This window comes from Gadus morhua, chromosome 13 (assembly GCF_902167405.1).
Source record: "Gadus morhua chromosome 13, gadMor3.0, whole genome shotgun sequence".
NCBI lineage: Eukaryota > Metazoa > Chordata > Actinopteri > Gadiformes > Gadidae > Gadus > Gadus morhua.
Window position 1 is genome coordinate 11,614,561 of NC_044060.1, and position 16,445 is coordinate 11,631,005.

At 48.0% G+C, this 16,445-nt stretch overlaps 1 protein-coding gene across 5 annotated transcripts in view; it reads right to left on the minus strand.

Moving 5' to 3' along the window:
• cita (citron rho-interacting serine/threonine kinase a) overlaps nt 1-16,445 on the minus strand; it is a 40,690-nt gene that overhangs the window by 14,093 nt on the left and 10,152 nt on the right. For 2 of the 5 annotated variants that reach the window (XM_030374450.1, XM_030374454.1), the window contains exons 11-33: nt 16,215-16,320; nt 15,805-15,948; nt 15,383-15,502; nt 14,410-14,580; nt 14,081-14,134; nt 13,917-13,970; nt 13,411-13,551; nt 12,630-12,755; nt 11,944-12,039; nt 11,067-11,183; nt 9,767-9,876; nt 8,756-8,930; nt 6,589-6,786; nt 6,193-6,246; nt 5,555-5,752; nt 4,946-5,139; nt 3,699-3,834; nt 3,341-3,445; nt 2,776-2,916; nt 2,329-2,436; nt 1,794-1,989; nt 1,174-1,335; nt 410-433 (exon numbers count right to left, since the gene is read on the minus strand). In XM_030374450.1, coding sequence (XP_030230310.1) covers nt 410-433; nt 1,174-1,335; nt 1,794-1,989; nt 2,329-2,436; nt 2,776-2,916; nt 3,341-3,445; nt 3,699-3,834; nt 4,946-5,139; nt 5,555-5,752; nt 6,193-6,246; nt 6,589-6,786; nt 8,756-8,930; nt 9,767-9,876; nt 11,067-11,183; nt 11,944-12,039; nt 12,630-12,755; nt 13,411-13,551; nt 13,917-13,970; nt 14,081-14,134; nt 14,410-14,580; nt 15,383-15,502; nt 15,805-15,948; nt 16,215-16,320 — 2,930 coding nt within the window. The remainder of the gene's footprint in view (nt 1-409; nt 434-1,173; nt 1,336-1,793; nt 1,990-2,328; nt 2,437-2,775; nt 2,917-3,340; nt 3,446-3,698; nt 3,835-4,945; nt 5,140-5,554; nt 5,753-6,192; nt 6,247-6,588; nt 6,787-8,755; nt 8,931-9,766; nt 9,877-11,066; nt 11,184-11,943; nt 12,040-12,629; nt 12,756-13,410; nt 13,552-13,916; nt 13,971-14,080; nt 14,135-14,409; nt 14,581-15,382; nt 15,503-15,804; nt 15,949-16,214; nt 16,321-16,445) is intronic. The other 3 variants (XM_030374451.1, XM_030374453.1, XM_030374452.1) reach the window with 3 other exon arrangements.

A 16,445-nucleotide genomic window follows, 5' to 3' on the forward strand; every position in this document is an offset into this window, starting at 1 on the left:
GCACACAGACAGACACACAGAGACACACACACAAACTTGCTTAGCCTTAGTTCCATTGCAAGGGAAAGGAATCGAGAATTACTCAAGGAATAAATATTTATACAAGTCTGGAGAGTGCCTTATATGCATGCAGTATGAGATGGCCCATTTCATGCACCATGACTTGAACATAAAAAAGTATGACAAGCATTAGACACACCAATATGGTTTTGGTTCTCAATTTGATGTGTAATAAATGAGATTATGTTCATGACATCCACAACTTATTACAATGGTAAATATGAATAAATAAAATGAGGGACTTTGAAATTTGTCCATGAAAGCATCTCTAGTGCACTGGGGGATGCAGACAGAGAGAGCGAGTGAGCGAGCGCATAACGAGCGAGCAGACAGAAACCTGATCACTTACTCTCAAAGGTGACCCTCCTCTTTTCTGTGGGAAGCGAGTGTGGAAGAGAAAGAGAAGGAGAGTGGCTTCTGAATTGATTCAGGTGAGGAGGAGAAGGAGGACACTCTAATGCAAATCATTGCACAGACAAACTAGAACAAGTGGGACAGCCTCACCCCCTGACATCGGCAGGCTAATGGGAACGGATTGACCTTACATTGGGGGGGAACTGGCTAAAAGGTGGATGGGACAGCAAGGATCTCGAATTAGCCGTTATGTGTCTGGGAGGATGGCATGACTTTGATACACCTGGCATAACAATTCAGCCTGATTGTCTAGGATGACACAAATAAAAGTCTATACTTTAAGTTGTGTTCCCTAAGCTACTCTGCCGTTCAGCGGTTTTATTTCAGAAACGGGGGCATGTAGCCTATGTTATAAAGGTACTCCTTGATTGTGCACAACCTCTGCCTCTGCTAAATCACTTTAAATAAAAGGACTTGATACATGTTCCACTAACCAAGTAATCGTCCATTATCTGCTAATAGTAAGCGGTTCCTAGTGTGGGCAACACCTACAAAAACGTTTCAGTGTACACAGGGCTTCAATGCATGTGGAGCAGGGGCAGCTAAATCCAATCCACCACGTTATCCCAGGAGAGCCGTGTGAACGCCGGGCGTGGCGGCCTGCTCTCCGTCTGCCTGGGTGATCCACCGGGACCGCGGGCCCAGGACAGCGGGCCCAGGACAGCGGGCCCGATTGAGGGGCCGTCTGCTTGGACTCACCCTCAGGCGTGGCCGTCTCCTTGCAGCGCGTGGAGGGGTTGAGCAGGCCGCTGGGGTTGGGCTGGTGCTCGGGGGACTTGACGATGGCCGACATGAGGATCTGCTGCCGGGCCTGGGCCGGGGTGGAGGGGCCCGCGTGCTCCTGGGCCTTGAAGTGGGCTGCTGCACCGGCGACGTCCACCGAGGGAGAAAGGAGGACGTCACAACAATTCAGTTACCGTTTCATCATTCCACAAAGGCGTCACAGGTTTCACCCAGAACATTGACCTTGGTCTACAGACTGATACAGTAGTGTTCAGCCTTATTCGACTTGGCTTCAAACAGGACATTGACCTTGGTCTACATACTACTACAGTAGTGTTCAGCCTTATCCCACCGTGCTTCACCCAGAACATTGACCATGGTCTACAGACTTATACAGTAGTGTTCAGCCTTATCCCACCATGCTTCCCCCAGGACATTGACCATGGTCTATAGACTGCTACAGTAGTGTTCAGCCGCCCTTATCCCACCATGCTTCCCCCAGGACATTGACCATGGTCTACAGATCGCCACAGTAGTTTTCAGCCTTTTCCCACCATGCTTCCCCCAGGACATTGCCCTCCTCCCGGGATGCCTACCCTCCTCCCTGAGGGAGCGCAGCTCGATCCTCATCTTCTGCAGGGTCTCCTCCAGGTCCGAGCAGCGGGAGCGCTCCTTCTCCAGGGCCAGCTTCATGTCCCCGTACTGCAGGGGCATGGGGGGCGGCGGGGGCAGCGGCATCAGGGCCCCGTTGGTGGTGGTGCCCACGTCCTCCCGGCGCCTCCCGAATATACCCTGTGGAGAGGCATTTGAAACCACGTTGGAGGGACTTAGAGAGGTCTGCTCCGCTAGAGGTAGGCTGAGGGGGTGTTGGACAAAGAGCCTGAATCGACTTGAGGAGGAGAGGTGGAATAGAGGCTGTTGATCCCCAAACATACTGATTCATGCTTCTAAAAATATATATACTACACACACACACACACACACACACACACACACACACACACACACACACACACACACACACACACACACACACACACACACACACACACACACACACACACAGAGCTGTGTGCACCATTTCTTTTTGGAAGGCTTAAGGTTGCTTCTAAGAGTTGTGTGTCCCCAGACCTTTTTCTTCTTTGTTGGCTGGTCCATTTTGGCCTGGAGGAAGTCAATGAGTTTGGTCTGCTGGGAAATAGTCCCTTCCATCTTCACCTTCTCATGGGAGTACACGGCCTGAGCGCAGAGACACACAACCAGGCCACATTATTAAACACAAAGTTCCCTTTAACAGAGATCCCCACAGGAACGCTGCACACCCGGGTTCCTGGATCTGTTTATTGCCAATATCCGTCAATGCCGTGTCATATCTACCTGTTTTTCTGGGCTACTGCAAAAGTATTGCAATCCTATCTAGTATCAAAGACATATTTTTGTTGGCTTTTGAGCATTTTATGAACACCAAAGTATACAAAGACAGGAACGTTGGTTGAAGAGGAAGAACGAACATGCAGCCCAAAACATCAGGTCTGAAGCCGGGCTCCATGGCCTCCATGACCCCGGAGCTCCCCTCACCTGGATGTTCTCCAGCTGGTACTCCAGGTCCGTCCTCTCCGTCTTCAGCATGTCTGTCTGGTCCAGGGCGTCCTGCAGGCCCTGCGTGAGGCGGAAGATGTGGCTCTTCTGGAGGTCCATCTGCTGCTGCAGCTTCCCCTGCTGTAGTCACACCCGCACACACACACACACACACACACACACACACACACACACGTTAGTTTACTGCTAGTGTTGGTCTTGTATTTTTGTCTGAGTATTTACTATGAAGTACCACGATGACCACAGTCTACCTGTAGTTGTCCCTGAGCAAGAGGCCCAACCTCCTCTATCATGACATTCATTTAAAACCACTTTCAAAAAAGAAAGTTCCACGTCTTAAGTTGAGAAATAAAACTAAATTAAGAAAATTCTAAAAAGTATAAGCAGGGAATTGGAACACATAAAATACTCGAAGTTCTGAACATGCTTATCCGTCAATAAGAGGTGTCAGCACAGTGAAAAGTGGCTGGTATCCATGCTTCTGTGAGTATAATGTGTGTGTGTGTGTGTGTGCGTGTGCGTGTGTAGATATTTCAGTCTCTACCTCCTCCATCAGCCTCTGTTTGAGCTCCCGCTCTGTCTCCAGCTTCTGCTGCAGACTGCGGGCGTTCATCTCCAACATTGCGTGCTTCTTCTCCAGATCGTTGAGCTGTGCACACACACACACACGATGATGAAGACGCAGAAAATCAACCCACCCGGCTAGGCTCTAAAGTCTTCTTTGTTTAAAAATGAATTTTCTTCTTATTTATGAGTACGGCGTAAACTACAATGATTCCCCATCAGTCAAAAATGAATGAACCCTTCTGATAAAAGCGATGAATATAATTGAAGAGAAGGGAAGAGAGGTAGAGCTGTACATTATTGTAAGGAGTTGACCTACAGCCAGACGGGTCCCTCACCGTATCAGACAGACTCTCGGCCTTGAGTCTCTGCTCCTTCAGGGCCTGCTGCAGCGCCACGATCTCAGCCTTGTGCTCCTTCACCGCCAACTCTATGGCCTGGCGGGACTCGGTGCTGCGCTGGTCGGCGCGCAACCTGCACAGGACAGGAGACTTTGCTGTGAGATAAACCCCCACCTGTGTGACTTACCATCCCTAGCAGCACCTCTGAGCAGTTGGCTCATTTTGATGCGTTTCCCTAATCGACACTCACAAAGCAAGAGCCCGAAGGGGGTTTGTGAGCACTGTTTGCTACAGAAGAGTGCGGTGTTAGATGGCTTTCATCGTTTTTACGATGATTTTATTGATTTGCAGTTCATGCACCCTTTCAGATTTGAAGTGTAAAGGCTTCTTGATGTGGCGCCTACGTTTAGTTGGAACTTATAGGCTACTCATTCATCCAAACCAAATTTGGTACCAATATGTTTATTTAAATGTATTTGATTATATATAATACAAAATGTATACACGTATAAATACACATATTTTAAATTGATTCATTATCAGGTATGACAGTTGGTAACTTTCAGGTACAGTCAATCTGTTTTTCGTGATCCAAGCTAACCGTTTATCTCAGCAGTGCTGAATCCGTACACAATACTTATATTTTGAAATAGATGACCCGTCCACATATGAACAAAAGGGATGGATAAAGAAAATCAATAGAGGTTGCCAAGCAATCGCGTTCCCACAATAAACTACAATAAAAGGAAGGGGAAGCTTGCCCACGGCACCAAAATGTGCCTGGTTCGGTCCTCGGAGTGTTGCTTTTCTGACAACAAAAGTATCCTGCACGCGCATGAGTCATGCTTGGGCTCACGGCTCAAGTATGCCACAGGTGGCCAATAAATATCTATTTCACAAACGATCGCCATGTTTTGGTTTGAGGTTTATTATTTTCCCCCCTCCAGACGCTCGCAAAAAATACTAAAGACCCAGCCAAATTTTAATCTAGTCTTGTTAAGGCCTTCAATTTACATGCCTTCATTTGGGAGAATTACTACTTTTAATACCCGCTTGGCTCCCATGGGTACGAGCTCTCCTCAGCCTGTACAGTTTTTTAAGATGCATCTTAAGTCATATGTCGAGTCTACTTCTCAAAGCCACTGTGTGGAGCCTACGCTGAGATCCCCTAGTCTGTCTGAGTGATCCCCAGAGGGTTGCTCCTCTGAAGAGGGGGGGGGGGGGGGGGGGGGGGGGGGGTTGACCTGTTCTGCTTCTCGTTGTCCAGCAGCCTCTGCATGTCCCGGGTGCGTCTCTCCGCCTGGCTCTTCTCGTCCTCCAGCGCGCCCCTCCAGGCCTCCCACTGCCTCTCCTTCTCCAGGAGCTCGTCATTCAGAGACTCCAGCTCCACCACCTGCTCCTCCAGCATGCTGCACGTCGTCTTCAACGTCTCAATGTTCTGAGGAGGGGAGAGAGAGGGACATCACACACAGGATGAAGCCCTTTGTGTGTAGACGACGTGACGGCTTTGAGGCACCGGTTCAAACAAATGGCTGTATTGATACTTTGTGCCCAATATCATCATGCCTTTTATATTTAATGAATTAGTTATTCCTTGAAAAATGTGGTGGTAGTTGTTATTAATTGTACCCAATGGCTTCAAGGTAAACGTCTGCCTACCCATATCGGCCAGTACGCACATGGAAAACAGGTTTCGCATTAGAAAAAACGGTATTGCCCGTAGATTATGATCTAGTCAATATCTAGCATATTTTTAAGTGGTTCCCATCATTAATCATCTATGTGGCTGTTTGTCTGCGAGGAGTCCCCACTGGGTCTTGGGACTGGAGAGGACACGTGCGTCTGAAGAGTACCTGCTTCTGGTTGTTGAGGTGCATCTCGCGGTCGGCCACCTCTCTGCGGAGGCGGTCCACCTCCTGGCTGAGCTGCAGGCGGTCCTCGCTCTCGTCCGACGCCTCGTCCAGCTGCTTGGACAGGTAGAAGTTCTGGCGGTTGAGCTCGGCGTTCTCCTGGCTCAGCTGGGTCAGCTGCTCCTCCAGGTCCGTGATCACCTGAGGATTGTGGGTAGTATGCTGTATAAAGGCCCTTTCTAAAGAAGGTTGAAAGGGATTGTGGGTAAACACTGCCGGGTATGTCAGTTGCTGTTAAAGTGGCCATTAAGAGATGATACTGCATCGAATTCATTCATTGTTTTGACTGAAATCTTTTACGGTCAGACGCAGACCGAGGGGTCAGGGATCTGTATATATTAATCTTCTGCTCATGATCCCAGGAAATGCTGAAGGTCAGATGATCAGTTCCAATCGGTGACATTCTCTGTGTGATTCATCCGCGTTTGTAGCATACACAGACATGAGATAGGGACACCGTTGAGAAGTCTTACTTTGACAACAGAGGGCAGGAAGAACCAAAGTATTTTCCTATCAATTTCAGATTTTTCTTACGCATAGGCAGAGTGTAGGATGAAAAATACATCTTTGGCCGGACTTACTGAGCAGCTGTCTCTCAGGGCATCAAATTTGCGCTGAATTTCATCTCTGTGAGACTGTGGAGGGATAAAAACAAGGCTTAGAACAGATGTCTCCCTTACATCCACGCCTCAGAGACGAACGTCCTGCATCCACACGCACAAAGACAAGCATAATGACCATCTACTGTGAAAAATAAATCACAGGAAGGAATCACAAGTACACACACAACCACACAGACACAGACCCACACAGACACAGACCCACACACCCCCCCACCCCCACACACACCCTGATGAACCATGTTGTCAAGTTAACAAAACACCGTCTTGGAGGTGGACAGAGATACTTTGCATAGCGTGAGAGCCCCAGATGTTTCGCCAGATGTGCCCGGGGTGGGGGGGCGTCTGGAGGCTCACCCTGAGCGCGGTGATCTCCTCCTCAGCCTCTGCGGTGGTCTCCTCCAGCTCCGTCTTGGCCTGGGACAGCTGGCTCTCCAGGGCGTGGCGGGCCGCCTGCAGGCCGCTGATCTGGGACTCGCGCTCCTGCAGCGACAGGGTCAGCTCCGACACCTGCCGCTTGATCTCCAGCTTCTGCTCCTCGTGCTCCAGCCCCATCTGTCAAGAGGCAGGGGTCAGCCAACCCGCCCCATGTACTTGGCATACACTCGACAGGTCGACAAGACCCGCGGGGAGGTGGGCTTTAGGTGGGACATAGACCTTAGGGCCGGGAACCGGCAGGGATCTCACCATGCAATATTTTAAAGATTTTTGAGTGCCGATGATAAATGTATTGCGATTCTGTGAATGTTAATATTCTGTAAGAATTGCGACGTTTTTTGCACATTTTTTTCTTTTTGTGGTTTAATGTATGGTCTTAACGTTGGGGTTCAGGTTTCACAGATCCATCAGTGTCTGCCATTGTTTTTCATATGAACCCTGCTTCTAAAGGCACATACATTATAGCACCCTCTGATTCATGGTACCATTCATATGATTCCACAAAGATTTCATTGCCGTTTCGGGCTTCCTAATTGTTTTCTTTAAAACCGTTTTCTTTGGCTCAACCAGACATGGAAGTATTGCGGGACCAAAATATCTTAAGTAGGAGACAGATTAATTGATTTGCCCCCACCCCTAATAGAAAAAACCAAGCAGTTTGCCCTATTTCTTATTCTATGATTGTTTTACATTATCTTTATCTTTCGTTCTCTCGTTCACTTATGCGCATACGAGGAACAAAGTTCATACTTGAATATGCGATGGAATCTTTTTACTGGATTATAGTATGACTTTATATGATATCTCTTGCTGTTGTTCAGTGTAGTAAGGTAGGTTTGCTTACAGAATTTCTAAAAGCAATACGATTTGAAAGGTGTTACTTTAGACAAAAGATTAACAGCTGAACTAATTGAAAGTAAATGTTGTGGTTACCTTTTACTCCCTTTTAAACCTTCTGATTGTGAAGGAGTGAGTGGGAAGTATGTGTGTGTGTTTGCATGTAGAGAGCAGGGCAGCAATTAGTGGCAATTTGTTGCATGAGCTCTCAGCAGGGTTGAGTGTATGTGCTGGTGATGTGTCCCCCGGCCAGCAAACTGTCCATTAGCGCAGAGACTAAAGAGGGGCTACACAGCTTCCATAAAGCGTGAGGCAATGGGGTTAATCAAATGATCAAGCATGTCATCAAAATACACTTCTTTCACAGGTTTTTCTTTTGATAGCAATGGCTGCTGTGGTGATGAAGTTCAAAGCATTGGACATCAATTATTCCCTTTTCAGCGGATGGCCGTTACTCCGCATTCATCAAAGTCTCCCATACTCCCAAGATCAACTTTCATTATAATTTTCTCTGTCAGAATTTGACGTTCACAAAAAAAACAGAAACTTCAATTGAATCTTGTTCCCTTGAGCATTTTCTTTACATGTCAAAGCCGATATGCTATTTGTCAACTGACGCAATAGATGGAACTGACAAATCATACTTTAGGATCTTTTATCTCCATAGTGAACCACAAAGCGCAAAAAAAGGGGGGGAAAAAAAGAAATTTGGGTTTCGTTACAAACAGGATTTTGAGTTTGATCTTAAAAAGGTATATGATAAAAGTGGAAATGTGGGTGCCGTCCCCCGACCAGCTTCCTCTTCCCCTCAGGAGGTGCAGCCGCTGGAGGTGAGTTGGCTGGCTGAGGCTTCAGAGCCGTCTATTGATGACTTCTTGAATGCAAGAATACCATTCATCGTCGAGTTCTGCTACTTGGGATAAATAAAGTGGTGTTTTGACAGAAAATCCCATTTCTCCCCCCATGATTACACCACGGATGGTCGGTATTCATCATAAAACTATTATTCATCATTATTATATATTCATATCCAGCAATTTTTCTGTTTTTTTTAAAGATGATTTATTTAACTGCCAGCCAACTTAATAAAAATAACTTAATTAAAACCTTTACGATTTCCATTCTGCCCGACAAACTTTGCCCAAGATGAGGCAATGACGCGGTCACCTCCCTCAGGACCTACTCCATAGTGACGTCACGGCGGTGGACTGAACCTCAAGCCCTCGGCAGCCCGCCCCGTCTCCCCTACCTCGCGGAGCCTGGTCTCGAGCTCCACCAGACGGCTGCGTTTGGTCTGCTCCTGCTGGCTCATCTTGTCCAGGTGCTCCTCCAGCTTGGCGTTCTGGGCCTCCAGCTTCCCCGCCTGGGACTCCAGGTAGAACTTCTGCTGCCGCAGCTCCGAGATCATCTCCTCCTGGGCTTTCCTGAGGGGGTAACACACACACAGACACAGACACAGACACACACACACACATAAACAAACAGAGTAAAAATATGAGCGTAAAATCTTACACATGAATCTCTACATTTCAAGCAGTTGATTGAGATTGTTGCAAATATTTTTGGTAATATTCAATTCGTAATAACTTTTAATGAAAATAAAACTTTCAAACAAGAAAGTACATAATAAGGGGATGGCCTAGACACCAAGATCCACCAAAAATAATTCTATGCTTGCATGACAAGAATGAAATCACGTTTTCACATTGAGAATGGTGGAGGGTCTTCTTGCACCCCACCACAGCAAGCCACCTACAGGCCGTTAGAGGAACTAGATGCTAGTCGCTCCGGCCAGGGATTCGCAAACTGGCAGTCATGGCTGCTACCTGACCAGAACAAACATAAATATAGAAACTTATCCATGTGCGTAATAGGGAAAATGTGTTAATTGAACCGAGGGGTGACTCATTTGCAAACCATCGCCAGTTATCGTCCAGCCGATGGAGGCACCAAAACAACTGAGCCGCCCGTTCATTAACACGACAAATCAATCAGCAGAACGTAATCCCTGCTCTTTAAACCGGAGCCTCTATCCTGTTGCCTAGGAGATGGTGACTTGAGATGACTTAAGATGAAGGAAAAAGTATGCGGGCTCCCTTTACAGACAGACACACACACACACACACACACAGACGATCAACCACAGAACACCCCCAGGCAAACACTAACGAACGAACGTGTCAGATGTGGCGGTGGGGAGGCAGTATGTCTGTGGGGGGCGTATTGACGCGGGGCCGTGGGCGCGGTCTGGCACACTCACATGTTCTTCTGGGTGTAGATGCTGCTGTTGGCCGCCAGCTTGTTAGCCTCCGACAGCTCGGAGATGCGCTGCTCCAGGTTCTTCATCTTGGAGTCCATGGCGTTAATGGTCTGCCGAGGACAGAAGGGGAGGTCATAACACACAACGAGGACACTCGACTTCCTGTTGTCCAATTATGGACATACACAACATGAAGGTTAATTTGTCTCTCTCTCTCGCGCACTCTCTGTGAGATGCTAGGATGTTGTTGCGTACTGTGGTGCGATCCTATTAGTATGCATTAAGGTTTTGCCTGACTAGCCTGCTGCAAGTCAGGCAAGCCTCTTAAACTGCCATAAGTCAACCACATTAACCAGATTAAAGGCTTGAGGATCAGTTGCATAGTGCAAGTTAATGTATAGGACATTTTAATGGTCCAAACTGCCAACGCTGTACATAGGGCTACTTTTAGACCACAAGCAAAGAAAAACAGCTCAGGAACAGATGGTATTCAGTTTGATATAAAGCCTTCAAGGTGGGCACACAGAATGCTTTATCACTTCAAACACTTTTACCAAGTGATACCTTCAAAGACCACCACAGCATGGATGAGAAACCAATGGAAGATTCCAATCTATTCAACCACTGTGGGAAGTAGGGCCATGGACGTGTTTTAGACCGCAAAACAAAAACCAAATACTTTTCTGTTACCCCATTTTCCATCTTCTTACAAGTATTGACTGGCACAGCCGAACAGCAGATAATGCTATAATTCAACGCTGTAGACTTCCATTGATGTCCCAAAATACATTAAAACAAGTCACTTAATCCTCCCGCAGCCATAGATCCAAGTAGCCCCTATAGCTTCTATCTAAAAGAGTTATGCCTGTTTGTTTTGTAGCAAGGTAATAACTCCTATTACTGCATTGGGGTCCATTACCTTTTTCTGCATTGTGCAAAATAATGGCCAATTTAGTTCTAAAGCGGGATAATGTACGCAGTTTCCCATAAAGAAAATACTTCCCAGCAGGAAAAATAAATTTTCTTCGCTTTGGGTTGCTTCATTGAAGATGTCAGCAAAAACTATGAGAATTATACCAGATTTGTTCCTCTATAACAGCAGAGCGTGCCAGCGCTAAATCCCTTCCAAAACATCCGCCCGGTTAACATCATCGTCTTTGTTTACATTAGGTTAATATTTAATGGAGGCGCCTCATTAGCAGCCATCCTGTGTCAGCTATCGAGGGGACCGTGTTAATTGATAGCAAAAACCACCAAAAATAGACATGTTTGACAGTGAATCATTCGGGTTATTCCTCACAGCCTTCTGCTCGCTGATCAGCTTGAACTTCTCACGGGCCTCCTGCTCATGCTGGGCCCGCTTGGTTTCCAGGCTCTCCTTGTCCACCAGGTCCTCTTTCATCTGAGCCTCCAGAACCTTTGGATCACACACACAACAACACCACCACATCAGAGGGGAGAAATCCATACTGCGTCACATTCATCCCTATTTAGATTGCCCGTATTGGCACTTGCTCCGCCAGTTGACGGGGCCTTGAAAAGCGGGAAGTACTTGACAGTTACAAATGTACCCGCAGGCATGCGGGCAGTAAATCGCAGGCGCTGTCAGAGCCGACTGTGAAAGCTAGTTAAAATGAGATGGTGATAAATCTTTTCAGTCAATTGGATCAGTGCAGCCGCAAGAAAGTGGGTAGACGGTGTGTCGGCCATTAGACCGTCGCGTACACATTCAAGGCCGGTTCAAAACGACGCCCTTCTAACCACTGATGACACATTTGGGAGTCACATTGAAGAATTATGAACCGGAGCAAAATGAAACATTAACAAACTACAATTTGAAATGAGGACGATGCAGCCGATATATTTCACACAACAGCAGGGATTGGCTTTAAGGTAGTATTGATTGGTTAACACTTCACAAATGCAAAGATACATTTACTTAACAAGCCTCTAAATTAGCAGGCCGTGACAAATAGGGGAGACAAAAAGTGTCTATTCGTACCATCGGTGGCTTGTTAATAAGACACCGTTTAATTGAACCGCCTGAATGCTCATGAATAGGCCTACATAAACCTGAACACCAATTACCAGCAAAACGAAGTGTTCCCCGTCACCCAACAGTCTCCTTGAGTTACCCGCAGGGATTCTAAAAGGGAAAAACGGAGAGCTCCCCCCACCTTGATCTTGTCCTCATAGAGCCTCTCGTTCTGGGCCAGGTGGGTCTCCATCCGCTGGGCCGTGGCCTGGGTCTCCCTCAGGTTCTCCTCCAGCTCCTGGACACAACAACACCAGCATCAGCACCAGTATCAGCATCATCATCATCCTCATCATCATATTGTCAACAACATCAGTTGGGTCCGAAATATCCGCAATGAACTGCAGAAGAGACCCCTCGTCCATACTTCGGATCACGGCCAACGAGAAGCGCTAACAACAAAGCATGTGGTAATTATTAAGGCGATGGGAGAGTCTTGCTTTGAAGAGCCGGGACAGCGCCGAGTGGTTGAAGCCGGGGCCGTTCATGTCGGGTCTGCCTGTCGGCCCGCGGGGCTGTGTGTTCGTCTGATCGGCGCCCTGTGCCCCGCGCTGCAGAGGGAAGCTTGCCTCCTGGTCTCAGCACAAAGCTCCGCTCCAAAGAGCTCTGCTGGCAAGGAGCTCCCTGAAGAATATTGAGTGTGTGTGTGTGTGTGTGTGTTTGTGATTGTGTGTGTGTGTGTGTATACACACGGTGCTCCCAGTGTGCCCTGGGATAACAAGTGATAAGGACGGACAGGGGAGAATGCGGGGGTGAAGGGGTGGGTGAGCGGGCCGAGGGTCCGCGGGGGACGGTGTTAAGCGAGGCCTTATCGGCCGCCCCTCTCACCAGGATCTTCTCCGCCATCTGCTGGATCTGCTGGGATTTGGTCTGGATGTCGTCCTTCAGCTTGTTCTCCCGCCGCTCGACCATCTCCAACCGCTTCACCTGGTTCTCCAGGGTCTTCCTGCCCTCCTGTGTTCATACGCGATGCGACACACACACACACAAAAACAATATTGCAAGATTCTTCCATTTGTTACAATGGTATTTTCTTGTCATTGGTCTTGGCGTGATATTATATAACAAATAGTCCCTTACAGCCTGAACCGTCTGGGCCAGTTCTTGGCAAGATTAGGCGTCTGGGAACATAGCGTTAAAATTCTGGCTTTAAATCTAGCAACTAGATCAGATGCTGGCTTGCCGTTTTTCTTCCTTCCGTTACACACACACACACACACACACACACACACACACACACACACACACACACACACACACACACACACACACACACACACACACACACACACACACACACACACACACACACCCCTCCCAACTTTCTCCAGCCTTTCACCAGCCTGTGCACTTTCAACATCCGGAGCAGAATCGCAAAGCAAGCGATTCTGCTCCGGGTGTTGCTTAAGCTTACAAAGGCAGCAACCACAGCAACGGCTGGAACAGAGAAACGGACACACTTTGAAGAAAGACACAATCACGATCATGCCTAGCCTCCAGGACTTGGCCCAGCGAGGGTCCATCCGACCGAACGAATCGTTTTGCTCTTTCCCACATTGAGGGGGCGAACGGAAAGCGTCGCGCGCGGTCCGGCCTAATGAGTCGCTACCTCCGTCTCCCTCAGGCGGCGCTTCAGCGTGTCGCTGGGCTCCGTCTTGCCCCGGAGGCGCTCCAGCTCTCGCTCCAGCCTCTCCTTGGCCTGGCGGATGTTCTGCAGCAGCTCCGTGGCCTCTGTGCTGGCTTTCACCGCCTGGGGTAGGGCAGGAGGTCGGGGCGGGGTCAGGAGGTCAGAAGGTCCGTGTGCGGAGACACTCATTATTAATGTACTCGTCACAGCCGCCGCCCCTCTTGTAAGAGACATAGCTGGAAGCCTTCGCTGTCAACCGAAATGGAAACTGATAGGAGTGGGCTGCCGAGATGCTAGAACTAACTGGCTAATTACATTAGTAAGGGACAATTACCACCCAGCCTAGTTGCATTCACTCTGTATTTGTGTGTATGCCAGCGTGCCTTGCATAATGCATGCTTCTGACTAAATGAGAAGTGACACAAAAGGACATTAAATTAACTCCTATCCGATTTTGTATTAACACACTTTTCTGTCCAAACGTTTACCTTGGAAAGTTTGTCCTGGAGCTCTTGGATTTTCAGCTGCTGATCAGAATTTGTCTGAAACAGAAACACACACTTAAATCTCTAGAGAATACCTTAAAAAATGGAATATATCCCGAGAGTCGATGCTAAATTTTCTTTCGACCTGGCAAGGGCCTTCGTCTTACCTTTTCCAGTTTGGAGAGAAGCTCCTCTACATCGGCCTTGCCCTGTTCTTTAGCCTGCCAGGCAAACAGAACAGAACACATAAAGAAGACACATCAATAACGCATAATTCAAAACCAGACGTGTGATTATGGAGTGTCCCTTACTATTACAAAAAAATGTAGGCTCATTAACTTGCTGTTAATTCATATACGGGCCATTATGGAGCAGGTAAAGGTCAGGTATTTGCAGCTTTCGGCTGGGAGCCGTTTCTATATCTCCTTGCGACCCATACTTCTACAGCATTATGTTGCTCTCTCAGAGAGGAGGCTACCACCACGGGGACCGTTACCTTCTGGATCCTCTGCTGGTACTCCACGGCCTTCCTCTTCAGGTCCTCGCTGGTCTGCCTGGAGTCCCTGAGCTCCGACTCGTAGAGGTCGCTGCGGCGCCGGGCCGCCGACAGGTCCTCCTCCAGCTGCCGGATGGTGACCTGCATCTCCTCCAGCTGGGCATGGTACTCCTGGGGAGCCCGGCAGGAGAGATCAGAGCTCTGGGGCACACACGTTGGGACAGGGGCCTGCTCCACCGAGGGGGTTTTGTTTTTATGTCATGCACCGTCAGGAGTTAGAATTGACCGCTTAGGAGTTGAATGGTGGCCGTAGTCGGACATTAGATCAGCTTGACAGTCGGACAAATTAGCCTTACATGACAGAGAATCTGGGCTCAAATCAGATGTGCGCCATATGTGGTTCTTGGATGCATATCTGATCAGTGCCGTTGTAATGTGAACAGATAGGGAACAATATTAGATCTGAGCAAACAAAAGATCTGAACTGAGCCTGAGAGCAGGAAGGCCCAGTTGAAAAATGACTGCAGACTTTTTTTCGGCATTATGACTCATATGCACACGAGGGCTTATTCTTTGGGTAAAGATGATGGTTTGGATAATAGACGCCGTCTGGATACACGAATGGTGCTCTCCCCCAAAAGGCTTACTAATAGCTTCATTAGCATTAACAACACACGAGGGGTCAGTGAAGGGTATGATTAAAAGCCTCCAGATAAACAATCGCACCTCCCCCAAAAAGGTGTCCCAAAATTGATACAGCGTAATTCCACACACAAATATAAATGTACCTTGACAACAGCTTTGTCCTCAAGCGTTCACTTTCCTAAATTATCTATTAATTAATGCAATAATTAATCATATCTTAATCATTAATCAAAAACCCAGCTCCCACGGTTTACGGTTATTCAGCAAATTGGATAGCAAGGTCTACCTGAAGGTTAGGTAGACGCCTAACAGGGAGAGGTGCACCTACCTGCTCCTTAATCTCCTGCAGCTTGTTGCTCTGCTCTCGGATGTCGTGGAGCAGCTGCAGGGCCTTATCATCCTCCTGGGAGACCTCCACCCGGGCCTGCTCCAAGCTGCGCTTCAAGCTCTGCACACCCGCACACACACATGCGCGCACACACACACACACACACACACACACACACACACACACACACACACACACAAACACACAATTAGAAAGGGTCCAATCCGATGACCGTTTAAGATCCTTTATGATTAGAATGCTTCAGTTGCCCGCCCTAACTCCTGACACAGAGATCAAAACACAGTGCTAGTTGTCGTCGGCAGCGCCGCTGATGGGTGTTTTTATACAAGGATCCACTGAATGGGTGAGGAAAAGAACCCAGGGTAGACGGGGGCCGGGGCTGGGGGGGGGGGGGCACTCACGCTGCATTCTGTGATGTAGGTGGCGAGGTCCTGCTCCAGGATGGTCCTCTGGGTCTCCGAGGCCTTCAGCTCCACATCCTTCTGGTGGAGCACGGACTCCAGGTCGGTCATCTTACGCTGGAACCTGGAGATCTCCTGATCCATCTGATTGGGCAGAGCAGAACCGCAACACAACGGATACCTCATGATCTGGGGCACGTGTTTCAAAGGCCAGTGGAAACATGAAGGATTGATCATCTGCAACAATCAACATTTTTTACAAATAACGAGTTCCAGTTATTGTTCCAGTTTATCAATCCTTTGTGTTTTTCCAGTGACACATACTTTGAAAGAATATGTAAACATGGACATTAAGCAGATGGCTGACCACTGCTGACATTGAGGCAAAGGGTTCAAACCACAAGTCTCACCTTGTGGCATTTGTCTTGAGTTTCTTGTAGTTCTTTGCTTTTCAGGTGTAGCTTCTTTTCCATGGAGTTGGTCTTGGCAGGGGAGTTGATGCCAGCCGACACAGACCTTGGTGCAGCGAGATAAATGGAGTTTCAGGTTTCCACTAAGTAAACAGGCACTCAAGTTCTACATGAAATACATTCAGCCAATACTTGGGCTAAGATACACGCCTACGCCAAATTATCTCTTCT